We start from the raw sequence: 19,169 nt of genomic DNA on the forward strand, positions 1-19,169 counted from the left end.
CTTGCAGTGGTATACCTTTTTTTTTTTTTGAGCAGTGAGTGACTGTTTTTTTGTAGTAGTTCAGGGTATCTTTTACTAGACCTTTATTGGTGGCAACTGGGAAGAATTTATTCCATTTATTGATATTATGTCCTAAATTGCTTAGGGCTTTTCTATTTTTCCAGATTTCTCAGTTTGTTAAACTGGGGTTTGATTGATATAACAAGTTCCTCTAAAGCCACCATTTATCATGGAATCAATAACAAAGAATTTAAGTACCTACTATGTGAGCAGTCCTTTTTTGAGCTCTTACTATGTGTCAGGCATTGTTCTAGGCTCTTTAAATGTATTAATTTAGTTCATTCTTGCCAGGGCTCTGAGAGAGATTATTTTGTACATGAAGAAATGAAAGTACAAAGAGGATACAGAGATAGATAGTAAATGGTGGGGCTGGAATTCCAACTGAGATCCTGATTTCAGCATTTATGCTTTCAATCACTAAACTATATTGCCTCAAATATACAGAAGAGAAGAAATGGTTTCTATCATCTAGGAACTTAAAAGTGTAAAAGCCGAGAGAGTTAGGAGACAGTACAGAATTAAATGCTAAATTGTGAGTTATGAGTGTTACAAGGGTAGGGGTTGGCCTGTGAGGACAGAAACGTCCAGGGGAAGCTTTGTGGGCCAGGCAGAAGGTGAGCTGGGCCTGGGAGGACGGAGCAGAATTTAGATAGTAAAGTGGAAGTGGCAATCAGAGGAAGCTGAGATACTAGTGGAGGCAAGGAACTGAGTTCACAATGGTCTGTTCAAGCAAGAGGCTGCATTCAAAGCGGTTCGAGGTGAAATGCTGGGCGCATAATGTAGGCTGCGATCTTGAAGGCAGCCTTGAAGGGTGAGGGCTTCGACTGGAAGAAGGAAGGAATGACTCGTCCCTGGAAGAAAAAGTGCCAAGCTTGGCTCTGTACCTACCGAAGGTACTGGTTCTTCTGAAGCCAAGCTGAGAATAAGTTCTGAAAACTAAGAACTGAAAGCCACTGCAGATGAGCGAGTGGTGGACTGACACTTGTAACATTGTCATTCTGGAAGGTTAGATGGGATTAGAATAAAATCCTTACCATTTGCGGGGGAGCTGAGAAAATGAGTGGCTTCGGCCTAGTCTAAAATGGGGTGACTTGCATAAGCTTATATAAGAAAGGAAGAAAAGCCTTCACACACTGAAACATTTAACAGTCTTGACTTTTTTCAAACACAGATCTGGTTGTGTTGCTTTCCTTGCTTAGAGCAGCCCAGTAGTTCATGCTCACCCTTAGAGTAGAAGCCGTAATCTAACCCCTGCCTGCCTTCCTTGCTGTTTCCTAATACCCTCCCTGTTGTTTAATAATTTCTAGCCATACAGACATGGAATACCAGTCTCATTCCATCTCCAGGCCTTTACGGTTGCTGTTTCCTCTGCTTGGGATCACTGTTTCCCCATATCTTCATGATTCTTGTTCATTTAAGTCTTAGCTCAAAGGAAACCACCTGAGAGAGACCTTTCCTAGTCACTTTATCTAAAGTAGGTCCCTACACCTCCAGCCTTCCTGATTACGTTGTATCCCATAACTGGGTTCTGTTTCCAATAGAATCTATCACTTACCACTGTGAGATAATAAATAAATTTACTTATTCATTATCTGTCTTTCCCTAGTAGAAATAAGGTTCATGAGGACAGGGACTTTATTCTGTTAACCATGGTTTCGCTGACATCAGGGCCTGCACCTCACATAGTAGATGCTCTGTAAGTACTTTTTTTTTTTTTTTAATGAATTTGGCTGCTCCCTGAGGCTTGTGGGATCTTAGTTCCCCGAACAGGGATTGAACCCGTGCCCTCGGCAGTGAAAGTGTGGAGTCCTAACCCCTGGACCTCCATCTGTAAGTATGTTTCTGAGTATTGGAAGACTAGTCCCCAAATATGCAGTACAGAAAATGTGTGAAAATTGGAAATATTCTAGATATTGTGTCACGTTGCCAAGTGATGGAGTGATGAAATTGGAATCCGCTGCTTCTTTTTGTTTTTGCCCTTTTTGGGGGCAGGGGGCATGCACATATATGAGATTGATATTCGTCAGCCAGCATTTATTGAGTAACCTCTGTAGCTTAAGATGAAAATTTGGGAAAAAGTCACTCCTTTTGTGAGTGACCGGTTTCTCTGAGTCTATTAAAACATCAGTTTAATGTCTAACTGATATGATGGAACATTTCACTTTTTACTTTACAAATATAAAGGTGCTTTTAATTTTATTGTTAAATTTAAGTGTTTTGGGGCTTCCCTGGTGGCGCAGTGGTTGAGAATCTGCCTGCTAATGCAGGGGACACGGGTTCGAGCCCTGGTCTGGGAGGATCCCACATGCCGCGGAGCAACTAGGCCCGTGAGCCACAACTACTGAGCCTGCGCGTCTGGAGCCTGTGCTCCGCAACAAGAGAGACCGCGATAGTGAGAGGCCCGCGCACTGCAATGAAGAGTGGCCCCCGCTTGCCGCAACTAGAGAAAGCCCTCGCAAAGAAATGAAGACCCAACACAGCCAAAGATAAAAATAAATAAATAAATTAGTTAAAAAAAAAAAAAAGGACCACCTGGTTATGGTACTTAAAAAAAAAAAAAAAATTTAAGTGTTTTACGTTGGGAAAAAAGTAAATTGAATTTTGAAATGAGATCTTTCCCAGCCTCACTGTCATGGTTTTTAGTTATCAAAGTTTTAACTTCTATATTTATGACAAATAATTACAGTATTCATTTAGAAATAGCCTCTGAGCAAAGTTGTGAGTCTCAAATTTTACTTTTTTGTTGTTGTTGTTATTCATCCAGGCAATATATTATCATCTAGATCATCCAAGACTTCTGGTGGATTATATAGTCTTAGGGGATTCCTTAAAGTGGACCATCATGCCTTAGTACAGGTGTTGTCTCCAGGTGTGGCTCCTCAGAGTAGCAGCATCAGCGTCACCTGGGAGCTTGTTAGGCATGCACATTCCCAGGCCCCCTTTAGACTGACTCACTCAGAAACTGGGGGGTGGAGTCCAGCAATCTGTGTTTTAACAAGCCCTCCAGATGATTCTGATACACACTAAAGTTTGAGAACCGTGGCTTAGTAAATGTTAAAGGTTCAAGGTAGCATGATCCTACGGATCAGCCAAATGGCATTAATTATTAGCCTTGTGAGCCTACCTCCTTTTTGGTCCCTGAATTTGATTGGTTCACTAAGGCTAGGCTGTGAAGTTATTTTCTAGATTGATTGCCACATATTGACTTTAGGTTGTTTGTATTTCTCTGCACCTGTCACTGTAATGATTTGCCAGGATGCTTAATAGGAATAGACTGTGATTTTTTTTTTTTTTGCACCCATGGCTTTCTGAGTCATGGCTGGCTGGCTCCTTTTGTCCTTCTGGATAGATTTCTCTAGGTACCAGACATGCCATTCATCTACTTTTAATGAGGGAGTTGTCACTGTTGGATCACAGGGAATCCTTCAGCAGCATTTAGTTTACCCCAGTTTGGTTTACAGGTTGGGAAATTGAGCCCCCATGAGGTTGTGCTTTTCTTGCAGTAGTGCAGCTAGTTTGTGGTAGAGCCAGGATTTCAGGACTCCTGACTCCCTCCACTGCCCCAGGATTCCTGCAGGGGGAGGCCAGAGCTGTGGCTTGCTCTGGGCGGCAGGGGGAGGACAGAACTGTGGCTTGCTCTGGGCCTGCGGGACATTCCTTTCCTATTTCAAGAAAAAAGCAAATAGAAAAAAAGTCAGGAAGTTCTCATTGAAACTAATAAAAGTGTCTAAAGAGAATAAAAAAATCAGTTTGAGAACTTTGGTATGGAGGAAATAACCTGACATTAACTGTTTTAATTATAGTTGTTGCATTGGGCTTATCAGTGTGGGAAGAGGGAGCATTTGAGCCCTACAGGGAAGTGGGATATGGACAACAAGATGACCCTCTTCCTGAATATGCCTGCTCGGGCTGCAGCCTAGTGACTGCTTGTGTGATACCAATAGCTGTCATGGAGACGGGGCTGGACTCAGTAAGGCCCAGCAGTGTCACAGCTAGTGCTATGGAGGAATGCCCCACGAGGAGGCCTCTTAACCTCCTTGGCCTTCACTTTCTAATACGTGGGTATAATAATACCTATTTTGCCCATCTTGAGAAGAAAAATGTCAGATGGTGGGAAGCACTGTATTACTGTAGTTAAGAGCACAGACTCTCTCATGAGATCCAGACTCCCTAGGTTCAAATTCTGGTTCTTTCACTCACTGTTGTGACAATAGGCGGGTCACTTATCCTTTCTGTGGGATGGGTTTAATGAAATTAACTACTTCATAGGGTTGTTGGGAAGACTGAATTAGTCTGTGTAAAGGGCTTAGAACAATACCTGGTATTTAGTAAGTGCTATGTGTTAGCTGCTATTGTTATCACTAGTTTTTAAAAATATTATTACCTCAAGAGCTGAGATTTTTGTAAACATGTTCTCAAAGGGTTTCATCACTTGATAACAGTACTGGGCAAATAGAAGGCTCTTATGCAGTAATTGTTAATGGAGGATCTGTTCTAACATCCAGCTTGTGCCTGGGCCCTGCTGTGAGAAGAAGCTGGTTTTGGTGCCCCGGAAGGGCAGACCTAGAACCTCTGATATTGCAGTTTATTCGTAGAGTGGTATGCACAGAGGAAACTCAAAAGTGGAGACTTCTTGGTTTTGCTTTCAGGTATTTATACATGAACCATCCTAGGAGATGAAGATCTTAATAATCTTCCAGAAAAAGTTCATGGACTTCAATTTTGATTTTTATTGTTTGACAAGGTTTCTTTCTGTCTTGCCCTTCCAATTGTTATTAGTATTCTTGATAAGCATTTTGGTGATGAAAATTCCAACTCTAAAAGCTAAACAATCAAGGTACTGTAATTATCCAGCAAATGAGGCTTTGGGTAGCCTTCCTCCTCTTCTGGCTGAAATCAATGAAAGTTTCTACTATTGCTGTTTATTTCTGGGTAGTCTGCTTTTGGGAGGGATTAGGGTGATGAAGTACCTTTTTATTAAAGGGACTAGGGTTCAAGAATTTGAGAATTATTGTTTTATTTATATATATATAATTAACTTTTCATTTTCTTTGCTTTTATCCCCCCTCCTCTACAATCTCTATTTATAGTCTACTCCCCATCTTTGTGTGAGCCCCTTAAAGTTAGAGATTATGTTTTATTCATTTCTCTATGAATTCCATTTCCCCTTTTTCCTCTGGATCCTAATGTAGTGTCTGGTACACACTAGGCTCTCAAATACAGCTTGTTGAATGAATATTATTGATGTTTCTGATTATTTCTTGAAGTGGCCTGTTTTGAAACTTCACCTGAGGCTTAAGTAATTCATTAATATCATGGTGACCTAGTATCTACCCAGGTCTTCCTAAATATTCATTGATGAATCCTTACATTGCTCATCTGAAGTATCCAAATCCCAAGATGCTCATGGCATATCATGGATAGTATAGCTTTAATTTTCTTAGTATCATTGGGAAATAGGGATGTAACAGCCAGAGAGATAGAGGCACAGAGAATTAAGAGTATCATTCGGGACCACAAAACAGTTATCGTGGGAAGAGACTGTTGGGATGAGCTTCTGTACTTCTATGACCGCAGGAGCCAAAAGATAAAAAGATGATTAAAACTCTAAAGGGAAACCTAAATCAAGTTGGATATGGGAATGAATGTTGACCTGGATTGGATGATGTTTCTTTGATATCTGTGGGTTATGATTAGTGACTTATTTCTAATGTGTATTTGTTTTTGTTTTTAGCATTGCAATGTCGGGACGGCTATGAGCCCTGTGTAAATGAAGGAATATGTGTTACCTACCACAATGGTACAGGGTACTGCAAGTAAGTTTTTCTCTGTTTTTTTCCTTCTTTATGTATTTTATTTTTCCTCAATAGGAAATTGGACAAGATATGGTAATACTGTTCTATTTTTAATACTTCTGTGAAATGTTACTGGTTCTCTAACTTTTCTGATGTAGTTTTTGTGGGGCATGAGGATGTGGATGTCAGATAAATGGTTAATAAGAACTTACTGTCTTATCCTTTTCATCATGAAAAAGACTTTCAGTGAGTAGCTAGTTAAATATAGTGAGTACATTCTTTTACATTTTTCAGTTTAAGGCAAAGCCTCAGAATCGCTTCTCAACGTGTTAGCTGTGATCTTGTTTTTAAGTCAAACCAAATAGATGTTAACTTTAATTCTGCCGACTGTAAGTAAATACTACAGCCATGTGAAACTTTTTAATCTAATATAAAAAATCAATTCTGAAAGAGAGACTGTGAGAGAAGATGCACACATGCTTGTAGGGATGGGGTGGGGAGCAGGGGCTGTGGCTGAACGTCATTATATAGGTTTAAAAGAATAAGGATGAGGAGTAGATAGGACTAGGGGGTTTAGGCTAGTCCTCAAGAGCATTTCTTTTCTTTCTCTCTGATCATCCTCTAGTGTAGCCATACTTTTTGTTTGAGGAAACCTGTGAGGTAATCTCATAAATTGCTTCTCTAGGTTGCCTATGGATAATTTTTTTCCCCCTTCAACCTCAATTGAAAATTTTTGATAGGAACATGTTTCCATTCTATTTCTTTAATGGAAAATAAGATTTGGTAATATGACATTTACCTTCTTTAACACTTCTATGGGATATATTTGTTCTTTGCTTTGGTAGAAGTATTTGCTTGATAAGCATTTTTTTTAAATTAATTAATTAATTAATTTTGGGCTGCATTGGGTCTTTGTTGCTGCGCACAGGCTTTCTCTAGTTGCGGCGAGCGGGGGCTACTCTTCATTGCGGTGCGGGGGCTTCTCTTGTGGAGCACAGGCTCTAGGCACGTGGGCTTCAGTAGTTGTAGCACGTAGGCTCAGTAGTTGTGGCTCACGGGCTCTAGAGCGCAGGCTCAGTAGTTGTGGTGCACAGGCTTAGTTGCTCCGCAGCATGTGGGATCTTCCCGGACACAGGGCTCAAACCTGTGTCCCCTGCATTGGCATGCAGATTCTTAACCACTGTGCCACCAGGGAAGCCCTTGATAAGCATTTGAAGTGAGTTTATCCAACATGGTTTTGTTTCTTTTCTGGATATTTAACTGAAAAACATAACTATAATAATGACATTTTTCCAATCAAGTCTATTCTGACAACAGGATCTAAGTTCTTTAATGTTATGAACAAGAATTTTCCAAGTCAGAAAAAATTTTCTTCACCAAAGTGAAAATATTTTAAGCTGTGATGACAGTAAAGCTTAACAATAGGTTGTTTGGATTGGAATAAATATAACACTGGAAATGAAATTTTTTATGTAACTGATTATGGGCTGTTCACTTAGTTTTTCTAGCTGGGAAAAAAATCCAACCAAAAACATGTGATGTAGTCTCCTCTAAGAATGGAAACACAACTGGAGATAATAAGGAAAGGAACTTAGTACCTTAGAATTGGCCACTGAAATCTTGTTAATCTCTTTTTGGCATCTGGTGTCTTAGTTACTTGCTTTATTCTATTATTTATCTCTCTCGTGGTAGTTAAACCATTATACTATGATCATTTGTTGATGTGTTTGTTTCTCCCACTAGAGTGTGAAGTCCTGGTCTTGTGTGCTTTTGCACAGTTAATGCCTAGCACAGCGCCTGGTATGTAGCTAGCGCTCAACGATATGTTTCTTGAACCAAAAGTGCTCAGTAGATATCATTCACATGTCTTTAAATCTGTTTGTCTTAAATAAGTAGAAACTGGTCCTTTCCTCTGAGAATTTTGTTGGCTTCATGTAGCGTTCAGGATGGTAGTACTATACAGAGAGGCAATTTAGTTCTATTTAGAGATAATTCAACTTGGTGACTTATGTAGGGAGAATTTCAAATACGTTCTAAGTGTTGGCCTACATATTTGTGGTCTGACATGGGGAAAGAGGGCTGTAGAGGAGACCAATCTCTGAGCACTTACCAGGAATGGACACTAAGGGTCATTTCGGGGAGAAAACAGATTTGTGAGCTCTTAGTCTCAGACTCTGCAGTCAAGGTGAGAGAGACAAAGTTGACCCTAGTTTTTGGAAGAAGTGTTGCTAGGAAACAGGGAACTCAGTTTGTGATTGACAAAAATGGAGCTGCCTGAATTCTGTCCCTGGATACTTGTTAATTATTGATGGGGTGGGTTGCTTACGGATATAGTTCTGGATATAGTCCTGGACATCCCTCAGATGTCTTCCAACCCTGTTGTGAGGGAAACAAGCTTCTAGAGAAAAGGAGAGTAAGGGAATAAAATGGGCAAGGCCATCTTTTCGGGAGACCGACGTGAACAACAAAACTTGTAAAAAGAGAATGTTTCTCTACTTCAATAAAAGTAATGTTAGCATCTTCAGGAGTATCAGTGTCAACATAAGTGGACACAGAAAAAGCAAGAACAATATCAGGGAAGCCAAATCAGTCATTCCACAGTGCCATGCCAGCCAACCTCCACAGAACGTTAAGCAAAATTTAAGTAAAAATAACATTTATTTAGCAGACCTTTCAGTATATCTTCACCAGCTTTGCTTTTTTTCCCTGGGGAAAGAAGTTACTCCAGCTTGCTCAGTAAATACTATTTTCACAAAATAGTAATAAATATTAGAACACTTAGAAGGTTTTTAAAAATTACATCAGATATGCAGGACATATGATTGTCTTTTTATTCATGAGATTGCTTAGTGGATTAAGAAAAGAAAGCTGAGGCCAAATTTTTTTTACTGGGGTGGGTGGGTAGGAGTTAATGGAAAATGTTTTAAAGTAGAAAGTATCTGACTGTCTCTTTAAAGAGCCTAATGTTATTGATTCAGCTAAATTATAATGGTTGTTTATGGAAGTTATAGAAATCCTTGATAAGATCACATTGACAGATGAGGATAAGTACTTTTAAAGGTTAGTTTTGTACACAGCTCAACTGTTTTTTCTAACTGTTAAGAGTCTAAGTACTCTATCAGTCTGTGATTAGATTGGGAGCCAGACAAGGAGAACCGGTGTAATCTTGCATAAAGCTCAATTATTGCTCCTAAATAGTTGTTGTCATATCTTAATAAAGCCCTCTCACTACAGAGAGATAAGGCATTTCATTCTCTTGCTTGTCCTACTGGGAGGTGTAAATATATAATTAAATTTGGCTGTCATTAATCACTTTCAAGTTGTCTTCTCAGGCTTTCAAATATAAACCATTCCAAATCCCACTTTGATTAAAAATCGTGGGCAACTCAAGTTCACTAGAATGTTGGGGGTGGGTGAGGTTATGATTTGTAAAATTCACAAAATGTGTATTTTTAAGGATGCATTTATCATAGTTATTTAAAGTCCTTGTTTGCCAGTTCTTTAACATCTGGGTTGTCTTTGGATATGTTTCCATCAACAGCTCTTTCACTCGACTGTGGGTACAGTTTCCCTTTACTTCATGTTTATGGTAGTTTTTATTGTTTTCTGGACATTGTGAGTGATGCATTTTAAACTTTATCTTCTACTAAAGAATGTTACTGGAAGATCACCTTGATGCTATTTGGGCTCTGCTATGTGGGGGTCTGTTTTGCTCTTAGTCTGATGGTGCGTCTTGGTCTAGACTTGGGCTCTAGATATAATCCTTACTCCCAAGGTCTGACCCCTCAGTGGGTTCAGTGGAAAGCGTGAGGTTTTTACCATATTCTGGGGTGTATCCCAAGCCCCTCTAATTTGGTAGGATTTAAAGTAAAACCTCTGACTCCCCAGAGCCATGCTCAGCTTTTCAGCCTTCCAGCTCTTGCTTTCCATTGTGTTCCTAAATATCATCTTGTTGTGGAGTTATATTACATATTTTAGGGCTACCTCCTCTGTGGTTCTGTTTTTTTCAGGATTTCTCCTCCTCAAATTTCAGCTACTTTGACAATTCTAGACACCTTTGACTCTTTAGCTCAGTAAGACTTCCATTCTCTGCTTGCTTTCTGTTTCTCTTGTGCTTCATGAACTGGGGAATACCTTCAGGGGAAAAGGTGTATAAATGCATGTTTCATACATGTAGTTTGTTTTTTCCTTCGAGGCTCGTATCCCTTCTAATTTCTGCCCGCTTTGATTGCTCTCTGGTACCTTTAATATTTTGTCTGGAGTTTATAATTATTATGAACGGGAGAGTTGATCTAAGTTACTCTGCCATTATTTTTAATGGTAAGAATTATAATTTGAAAGGAGTCTTTCAAAGTTTTCTACATACCACTTAGGAGGTAACTAGCACAATATTTGTTAAACAATGGAAAGTCACCATGAGCTATATAGGTTCCTGTGGATGGGTGATTGCATTTGAGAATCTCTACTTTTTGCCAAAGTATCTAACTAGAAACTACATTTTAAAGTAAATTATTATAAGTAGAAAATGTTATAAAATATAACCATGTCACATTTTACCTAAAATTTATCTATTAGCTATAAGAAACATTAAACTTTAATAACTAACAATTTTCCTTGCCAGGATTAGAGAGTAGTGTTGGTGGTCCAGGCCTCCAAAAGCCATCCAAGAAAACTGGAGCCATTGCCTTCTTTGTCCTCTTGATAAGTTTCTGTATAGTTGCGAGAGAATAGAGTTGCTCAGAATCTTCCAGAGCCTTGCTTATAGTAGAGGATGCCTTATCAATGTTTGTGTTGTGGCCGTACTGCCCTAGAAAGGCATTTTCAAAAGTCATGGCTGACTCAGCATTTTCCCCTTTCACTCACCTTTTTGGTGAGTGCTGTTAAGGGGCAGATCAAAGAAATGCACTGGGAAAAATATCAACTGTTAAATCACTTTCTCTTTTTCTGCTGAAACTGGTTCTGCCAGCAAGGTTCCTTCAGTTGAGATAAATAATACTTTAAGGCAATAGTTCAAAAATCAAAATTAATGCAAAAATTATGATTAAAAATATCCAAATTTTTTAAAAAGGTAAAAGAAGTACTGCTGATTTTTTTCTTTTGTGCCAGGTTCCTGTATGGTTCATTCTGGCACTGGTGAGTGGATTAAGGCATCCGGAAGAGCCCTGCTTGGTGACATGGAGAGGACAGGTTTCTATGCCAGATAGACTTGAATTTGAGCCCTAAATCCTGTCAGTAATTAGATCTTGGGCAAGCTGAAGAATATTATGCTAGCTAATATTTATTGAGCACTTATTACATACTAGGCTGTGTGCTCAATTAAGCTCTTTACAGGTATTGTTTTAGTCCTCGTGTAAGGTAGAGAGTCTTGATATCTCTGTTTTACCAATGAGTATATGGAAACTCAGAGAGGTTAAATAATTTGCCCAAGATCACATAACTCTTAAGTATCTGACCTGAGATGTGCTCTTTGAAAATGTGCTTTTGCTCTGAGTCTCAGTTTGCTTATTAGTAAAATGGGACAAAATTACCTATTTTAAAGTGATATCTCAAACAGGGCCTTCTGAAAAGGAAGTGTGGAACATTTGAAAGTATATAAAAGGTAGCTTTTCAGATCAGGATTATGGTTAAAACTCTATATATAGTTCCTGATTTTAAAGTAGAGACATAGGTAGGCCTGGGCAGCTCATAATACTACATAATACTAGAGTATTGAAATTGCTTGTAGCTACATGAGTGTACATGGGCCAGGCTTGGCTAATGCTGCAATTCTGAGAAGTGGCCTTGCACTTGAAAGTGCAGTGCAATTAATGCAGATGAAATATAAGAAGAGAGCAGTGAAGGTGGGGGTAGAGGATATTGTGTACTAAAATGCTTTTTAGTAGAGAAAACTAAACTTAAAAACTTGAAACGTCTCCCTTCTTTTTCCTAATGGAAGATGAGCAAGTCCAGGCAGATTTTATGCACCTGTGAAACTGAGACAGGTTAAATTCTACAACTTCTGATAAATGGTGCTGCCAGCACAGAAGTCACAAGTTGTTAAACATAGTGCCTTATACTTGCATTGCGAGTTACAGATGTATAGATAGCTGAATGTCCTGTGAGGCTTTCCTTGTTTAGGACTTGGGGTCTGGACCCTTTAACAGTACCATTTCTAAGCTATTCTTCTTATTAACACTTATGTCCTTGAAAACTCCTTTAACAAATATGTTGTGTCCCTGAGGAATTTTTCATAAAGGAAGTCTTGATGAATAGCTTCGTATCAATATATAACAACAGAATTCTCATGTTCTTTTCAGCTGATTTTTATTCTTTAGGTTGGAAACTTTATAAACTTCAGTGTTAGGTAGAGAAGTAGGAGAAGGTGGTTCTTAAGCTCTGCCTGTATCCTTTTGCCTGTCTTGGGTCACTGCCAGTAAGTTAAATCAACTAATTTTGGCCTGCAAACCTGGCATGAATAGATAGGAGTTTAGCTAGGCTTCTTTCAACACCATCCCCAGGTTAACCATAATCCTAAGTGAAGTTTCTTTCTCATTGTTCCATTGTGGCATGTCAGCACCAATAATTTCGTATAGTAATTCCTTTATACCCTTTTTTCTTGTGACTAAGCAGGATGAGAATCATTTCCCTTTCTCGATCTGGAGTAATTAATTAAATCCTTCATTTAAAATTTGGCTATCTGTCTTTCATCAAGGCTAGCAAGATTGAATACAAAGGGGTTGAAGAAGTCAGAATGTGATAAAAATGTAATTATCTAAAAATTTCCAAGTGCTTTTTTCTCTGTTAAGCTAGCATAAATGTGTGGGCGTGATGGGGGTTTTCATTAAGTCCTGTTCTCAGCATCCTGTTGCTAGGAATTTTGTAGGTAGAAATGAAGTTTAGTGTTTCTTCCACCCCGTCATGTGAGAGTGTGTGTGTGTGTGTGTGTGTGTTTTGTGTTTTGTTTGTGTGTGTTTGTGTGTTTGTGTGTGTTATGTGAGTGTTTTGTTTTCATATTTGTCTTAGTTGTGTTTTATTTTACATCTCGATGTAAGGTAATTTACAATTTGTCTGGGGCTTCCCAAAGTTTTTATATCCTATTTATCCATCATCAATAATCTTCACTAGCACTTCATCCTCTGTGTCCAAAAATGTATTACTGACTCTTATAGTGATGCCTTCAGCCTTCCCTTATTAATGCAGTTATCTTCTGTTTAAAATGTTCTTCTCCTAAACAATCTCCTACTTGGACGTTTATGAAAAGGACTTTATGAAAAGAAAGTGAAAGCAAAGACTAATTAAGGCATTATTTAAGTAACAGGTGGTATTACTCAGGAAACGCATCCAAATGGAACATTATATCCATTTTTTTTCTTCATATAAGTATGAGGAGAAGGTAGGTGTTAATAAGAAAAGAGCCTGATTAGACCTTATGTAGAATAGTAGCATTTAGGGTACTTGAGTCTGTGTAGATTCAGTAACTTTCCTGCAGTTACTATATGTATAGTCCTGTATCCTGAACTCTGAAAGTAAGACTCTGAGGCACCTTAGGATCCTCACTCTTTGTCTCGGTCTGCACAGACCAGTGGCTTAATCAACAGACATTTATTTTCACAGTTCTGGAGGCTGGGAAGTCCAAGATCAAGGAGCTGGCTTACTTGGTTCCCTGTGAGGACCTGCTTCCTGCTTTGTAGATGGCCACCTTCTCACTATATCCTCACATGGTAGGGAAAGAAAGCTCTGGTCCCTTGTCTCCTTTTAAGGGCACTAATCCCATCACGAGGACCCCACCCTCATGACTTCATCTACCTAATTATTTCCCAAAGGCCTCAGCTCCAAATGTCATCACATTGGGGATGTAGGTTTCAACATAAGAATTTTGAGGGGGCACACTCAGTCCATAGCACTCTTCAAAGGAAAGTTTAATATTCATCAAACTGGTATTTATTGAGCTGACTACTATGATTGAGCACTGTGCTGGGTGTTGTGAACAGACATAAAGGCCAAGAGGAGGCCTGTGCTGTCTGACTTTCTTATTCAAAAGTACCTGTACTGGGAGTGTCTGCTAATGAATGTTGTGTTTTTCCTGCATAAGACATGGTGACAGTCCTCTGATGTCTTGCCATCTTGTTGGGGAGATGAGACATATATATGTGTGTGTGTGTATATATATATATATATATATATATATATATATACACACACATATATACATATATATATACACACACACACATACATACATACATATATATATATATATATACACACATACAGTCTATAACTGCCCAATGGAGCAGCACAGATGATAAGAACTATGGAGATTCAGACAAGGGAACGACTACTATGGGACAGAAGACTACAGTCAGAGGATTTTTTTGTGGTTCACTTAGAATCTGAGAATAAATCTGAGACTATTGACTGTGTCTTAGGAGATGGATAGGTAGAAGGCTGGAAGTAGAGAGACTGAGGGGACTAGAGAGCTATTATTAACTGGAATAATTGTTACCAATATCTTCATCATTTTTTTCCTTAATGACATAGTTTTAAAACTTTTCTACATCTTGGGTGTTCCCTTCTGTCTATACTTCAGTTTGTGTGAGGTTTTACTAAACTGGTATGTGGATTAATCTGTTTCACAGTGATAGATAGCTGATTTAAAAAATCATTCCTTTAGCACATGCTGGCCTGAATGCTTGAAGATAGACTGTCTAGAGTTAGGGGTGAGTGGGGAGACCGGGGACAAGAAGAGAGGGCAGCTGGGAGCAGTCATCTGTCCTCCCCTCCGCTTTTTGGCCTTGACTGTTGTCTTGTGCTGCTTCCAGAGCAGAGTGACCAGGTAGGCTTGTGGACACCATTTGCAGGGAAACTCAGAATTGAAGAATCTCTGAGGCAAGAGAAACAATGGGTTGGGATAGGAGGAGTGATGGAAAAACAGAGACACCAGGAACAGGATCGGTCTTCACATAAGGCATAGCGCATTCTCGTAGCTGAGAATTTAGGTGTTCCCACCTCAGATCTCTTCTGTCCAGCATATCATTGGCCTGATCCAGTTCAGTTCAGGGATCCAGAGTAAGCAGGCATCTGTTAGCCACGTCTCTGGTTACCCCAAATTAGCTCATGTCCTTTACTGCTTGTTTCCTCTGATTATATAGTACATATCCAAACCCTCAATTATCCAGAATAAACCAGGGAGGCCTATTCTATGTGAAAAACATTTGACAGTGGTTATGATTTTTTGCCTTGACCATGGTAGTGCCTTAGCCATTTAACCACCTGTCCCTTTAAAGTTTTGAAATGCTGGGGTTCTTATTGTGTAAGCCAGAGACATCTCCTTGGGTAGTTATTTTACTGGGTAACTTGCCCCTTCTGAAACCTCACTCAGCCTGAAAAGTACCTCAGAAGCCTCTTTGACTTTAATTTTTCTGTCTTAGTCCCATTTGTATATAATATTTGTGGTGTCTGATTCTCTGTCGCATGTTGTTAAAACTCAATGGCCTTGAATTTCTGGGTCACTCTTAAAAAAGTGGACAGAGCTTGATTACTAATGAAAAGTTGACTCATTTCCTTCCAGGCAAAGGTTGAGACTGACAATCAGAGTTTCTAATTAGTCTTCAGAGAAACATACTCTCTACTTATGGGATGTCACCTATTCTTTCCGAAATTTTATAAGAATTAATGAGAGCATCTTGAGCTGGGGAAATGAGTAAGACAGGTACTTATGCTGTGTTGAGAGGATATATAGAAATTGTATCTGGAAAAAGGTCCTACATGACTTTAATTAAGTGATTGATTCCCTGCAAGTTTAAATTTGGTGCATCTCTTCCCAGACACACACATCGGTCATTTTTAGTCTTGTGAAATTTTTCAGTAGATCAGATTCCATAAAGGGACTGCAATGTCTACCACCATTCTGTGCTGAAGAAAACAGGCTCTCATGTTGGCCAGATGTCTTGGGGAAGATGGTAAGGACTTTCTTTCCCAGTTAGGCTCAGGGTTCCTCGTTATTCTCCATATCTTGTTTAAATACATCACTCTTTCTCTTTTGCTTATTCTTTGCTTCCTTATGCTTCCTGTGAGGGATTAGCTGAAAGTGTGAGTTGTACAACAGTTCATTTACACAAGTATGTATTGAATTCTCTGTGCGCTTAGAAGGATGATAGTTGGGCAGTGTGAAGGATATAAAAGAAGAGACATAGGCACAATTCTTGCCCCAGGGAGCCCCTGCTTGGAGTGGGTTGATGGTTAAGACATACACAACCACTGACCCCAAGCATTACCATCAGCAAACATCATTACATTCTCGGGCAGTATTGCTGAGGGAATTCAACAGCCAAAATTGTAGAGTCATCATACTTAGGAGGTGGAAGGGATTTTGTCGAGCACCTTTCCCACTCATCTTGTTTTATATGTGAGGAACCCAAGGCTTAATATAGCCAAGTGACTTATCCTGTATTACATAACTGATTAGAATGTAGAGTGGGACTAAAAGCTGTTTCTCAGTCCCCATTAGGTGACCTAAAGATTCAGCGCTATCTCTTTTCATTTTTGGTACCAACCCTCAAGGAACAGGGTGAATATATAGGGAGAAGGGGAGGAGAGAAGGAGAGAGAAAAGCAGAATTAAAAATAAACAATTTAGGGCTTTTATGAGGCAGTTTGAAAGACCAAGAATTTTAACTCTAGCTATAGCATTTTATTTTTTAACAGTCCATGAAACAAAAACAATGTGGAAATTCTTTTGCGTTCCTTCTAAAGGAGGTATTTAATCCTCCTAAAGGATATTAATATCCAAGGGGGCTGTAGAACATACCTAATGGAATCATACAATTTTAGAGTTAAAGGGAATATTAGAGATTATTTGGCCTAGCATCTTGTTTTAATACGTGAGGAGGCTAAGGCTCAGAGAAGTAAAGTGGCTAATTCAAGGTTCACATCTGGTGGAAGAGCCAGGGCTGATCTAGAGGAAAGGTCTGTGGGGAGCCGCTCAATCAAAAGCTCTGAGAACATTAGCTAAAGTCTTGGGTGAGAGTTTCTGTAAAACAATATACTAGTTATATTTTTATTCTTTTTTTAAAAATAAATTTATTTACTTATTTATTTATTTATGGCTGCGTTGGGTCTTTGTTGCTGCACGCAGGCTTCTCATTGCAGTGGCTTCTCTTGTTGCGGAGCACGGGCTTCAGGCGCGCGGGCTTGGCTCCGTAGTTGTGGCTCGCGGGCTCTAGAGTGCAGGCTCAGTAGTTGTGGCACATGGGCTTAGTTATTCCGTGGCATGTGAGATCTTCCCAGACCAGGACTCAAACCTGTGTCCCCTGCATTGGCAGGCGGATTCCCAACCACTGCACCACCAGGGAAGCCCAATATATTTTTATTCTTATTCAGATAAAAAACAAACTCATAACTACATAGCTATCTATCTATCTATCTATCTATCTATCTATCTATCTATCCATCCTTAGGTATGCCGTAAGTACATCTCACCTACCAGTAGACATGGGTTTTTTAAGCAGAATGGTGCAGGAGAATATAGCCACATCAGGCATGGCTTTGCCTTGACTCAGTTTAGTAAGTGAAGTGCCTCTCAGGATGCATTTATCTTCACTTTGTGTGAACTTGAGTGCATACTTTCAGGATTCTTGCTTGATATTCAGTTTCTTTGGTTTGGAAGGCCACAAATCATTGTAACATCTTAGATTTTTTTGACCCTTTGGGACATGGTCCCATCTTTTAAAGGAAGTAGCAGCCCATCTTTTAAAGGAAGTAGCGGTTTTTGTCTTGAATCACCACATTAAGGTTATACACCATAATTTTTTTCCTTGATGTTCGTTATTTTTATTATCTTTGGTTCTAATTATGCAGAGGTATGACAGTTGACAATGATGATTCTTTGACCATTGGATTGCCTTTCTGAAATTAAATGCAGTTCATAACAAGTGCTCCTAAAGTGCCCTGACTTGTAGTAAACAAAAAAAAGTTACCTAAATTGTAAGCACATGTTTTGAAGGTGTTTTTAGCCTATGTGTACTTTAATGCCGTCCTGGCCTTAGAGCAGGGATCAGCAGACTTTTTTCTTCAAGTGCCAGATGGTAAAGGTTTTAAGCTTTGCTGGCTAAGAAGCAAATTGAGGATATAATGTAGGTACTTATATACCTCTTTAAAGCATAACCATTAAAAAAATGTAAAAGCCAGCTTTAGCTCCTGGACTGGAGGTATAAAAACAGGTGGCCCATGGATTTTGCCCAGGGCAATATTTCTTGACCTTTACCTTAGAGCACAATAACCGCTTGAAATGCTTCATGTCCTTGGAGGGCATGCGGTATAGACTGGAAGAGCCATTTTGGGGCTAAGCTTTTTTTTTTTTTTTTTTTAATATACAAAAGAAATTCTTAAAGTAGATGTTGCTGAAATTAGAACAAAGAATTATATCTGAATCTTCCTGTATCAGTTTTTGGTTGATGCCACTTTTCTAGTTGAGATGAACCATGCTGGAGGTCTGCACTAAAGCAGAGATCCTGTTAAATTAATGAGTGTTTTCAATAAAATGAATAAAAACATTACATTTTTTTCTTTGACGGTAACTGTTCCCGTATTGTCATAAAAGTAATAAATGTTGTGAGATGTCATTAACTTCACGAAAGTTATCCTTTGTGTGGAAAAGTTTTTTGGGTGATTATTGTGATGGTGATGATTTTAATAATTATGTTTGTTCTCAAAAGCTTATAATCTAGAGGGAAACAGATAAACAAACCAAATCCAGTCCCAGCCGTGTAGTTGATGATAGAGCATGCTTCCAAGTATAGATACCAGTAGGCTAAGACTTTCATGTGCGCTACAAGCATTGTCCATGCAATGAGGGTTTGAAGGTTTTGCTGTTTTTGTTATAAGAATGCAAGTGTGCATAAAATAATGATAGCATTGTATTTTTAAAAGAAATAATCTGTATGGTATCTGCATGAATGTTAGATAAATTTTCTCATTAGACCACTGTTTAGCTTTGCAAGATTTTCACTTTGACCCTATGGAGGCATAGAATTTGATTTCATACAGCAGATCAGGCATAGGTGAAGGAATTTCCAAAGCTGAGAAACACTTTTTTGAAGACATGTGAGTTTGAATATATACGATTATAGGCAACATTTGTAGGAAACTTTTCTGTTTAATTCAGCTAACATTTATGAGTGTTATGAGTGCCAGATACTAAGCTAAAAATTACTTTATTTGGATATGCTATCTCATTGTTTCTCAACCTTTTTATCATTATCACCCCTTGCCCCAAAGGAGCCTTTTTAGAGTTTTTTCCTAATCTCTCCACCCCTGCCCCATGCAATTTTAATAC

The 19,169-nt window shown here is 39.0% G+C and overlaps 1 protein-coding gene across 1 annotated transcript in view; it reads left to right on the top strand.

Moving 5' to 3' along the window:
- NOTCH2 (notch receptor 2) overlaps positions 1 to 19,169 on the top strand; it is a 176,504-nt gene that overhangs the window by 48,037 nt on the left and 109,298 nt on the right. Inside the window, exon 2 of the mRNA XM_061183611.1 lies at positions 5,795 to 5,876. Within this exon, the coding sequence (XP_061039594.1) occupies positions 5,795 to 5,876 (82 nt within the window). The remainder of the gene's footprint in view (positions 1 to 5,794; positions 5,877 to 19,169) is intronic.

The sequence above is a fragment of the Eubalaena glacialis genome, chromosome 3, assembly GCF_028564815.1.
Source record: "Eubalaena glacialis isolate mEubGla1 chromosome 3, mEubGla1.1.hap2.+ XY, whole genome shotgun sequence".
Lineage (NCBI taxonomy): Eukaryota > Metazoa > Chordata > Mammalia > Artiodactyla > Balaenidae > Eubalaena > Eubalaena glacialis.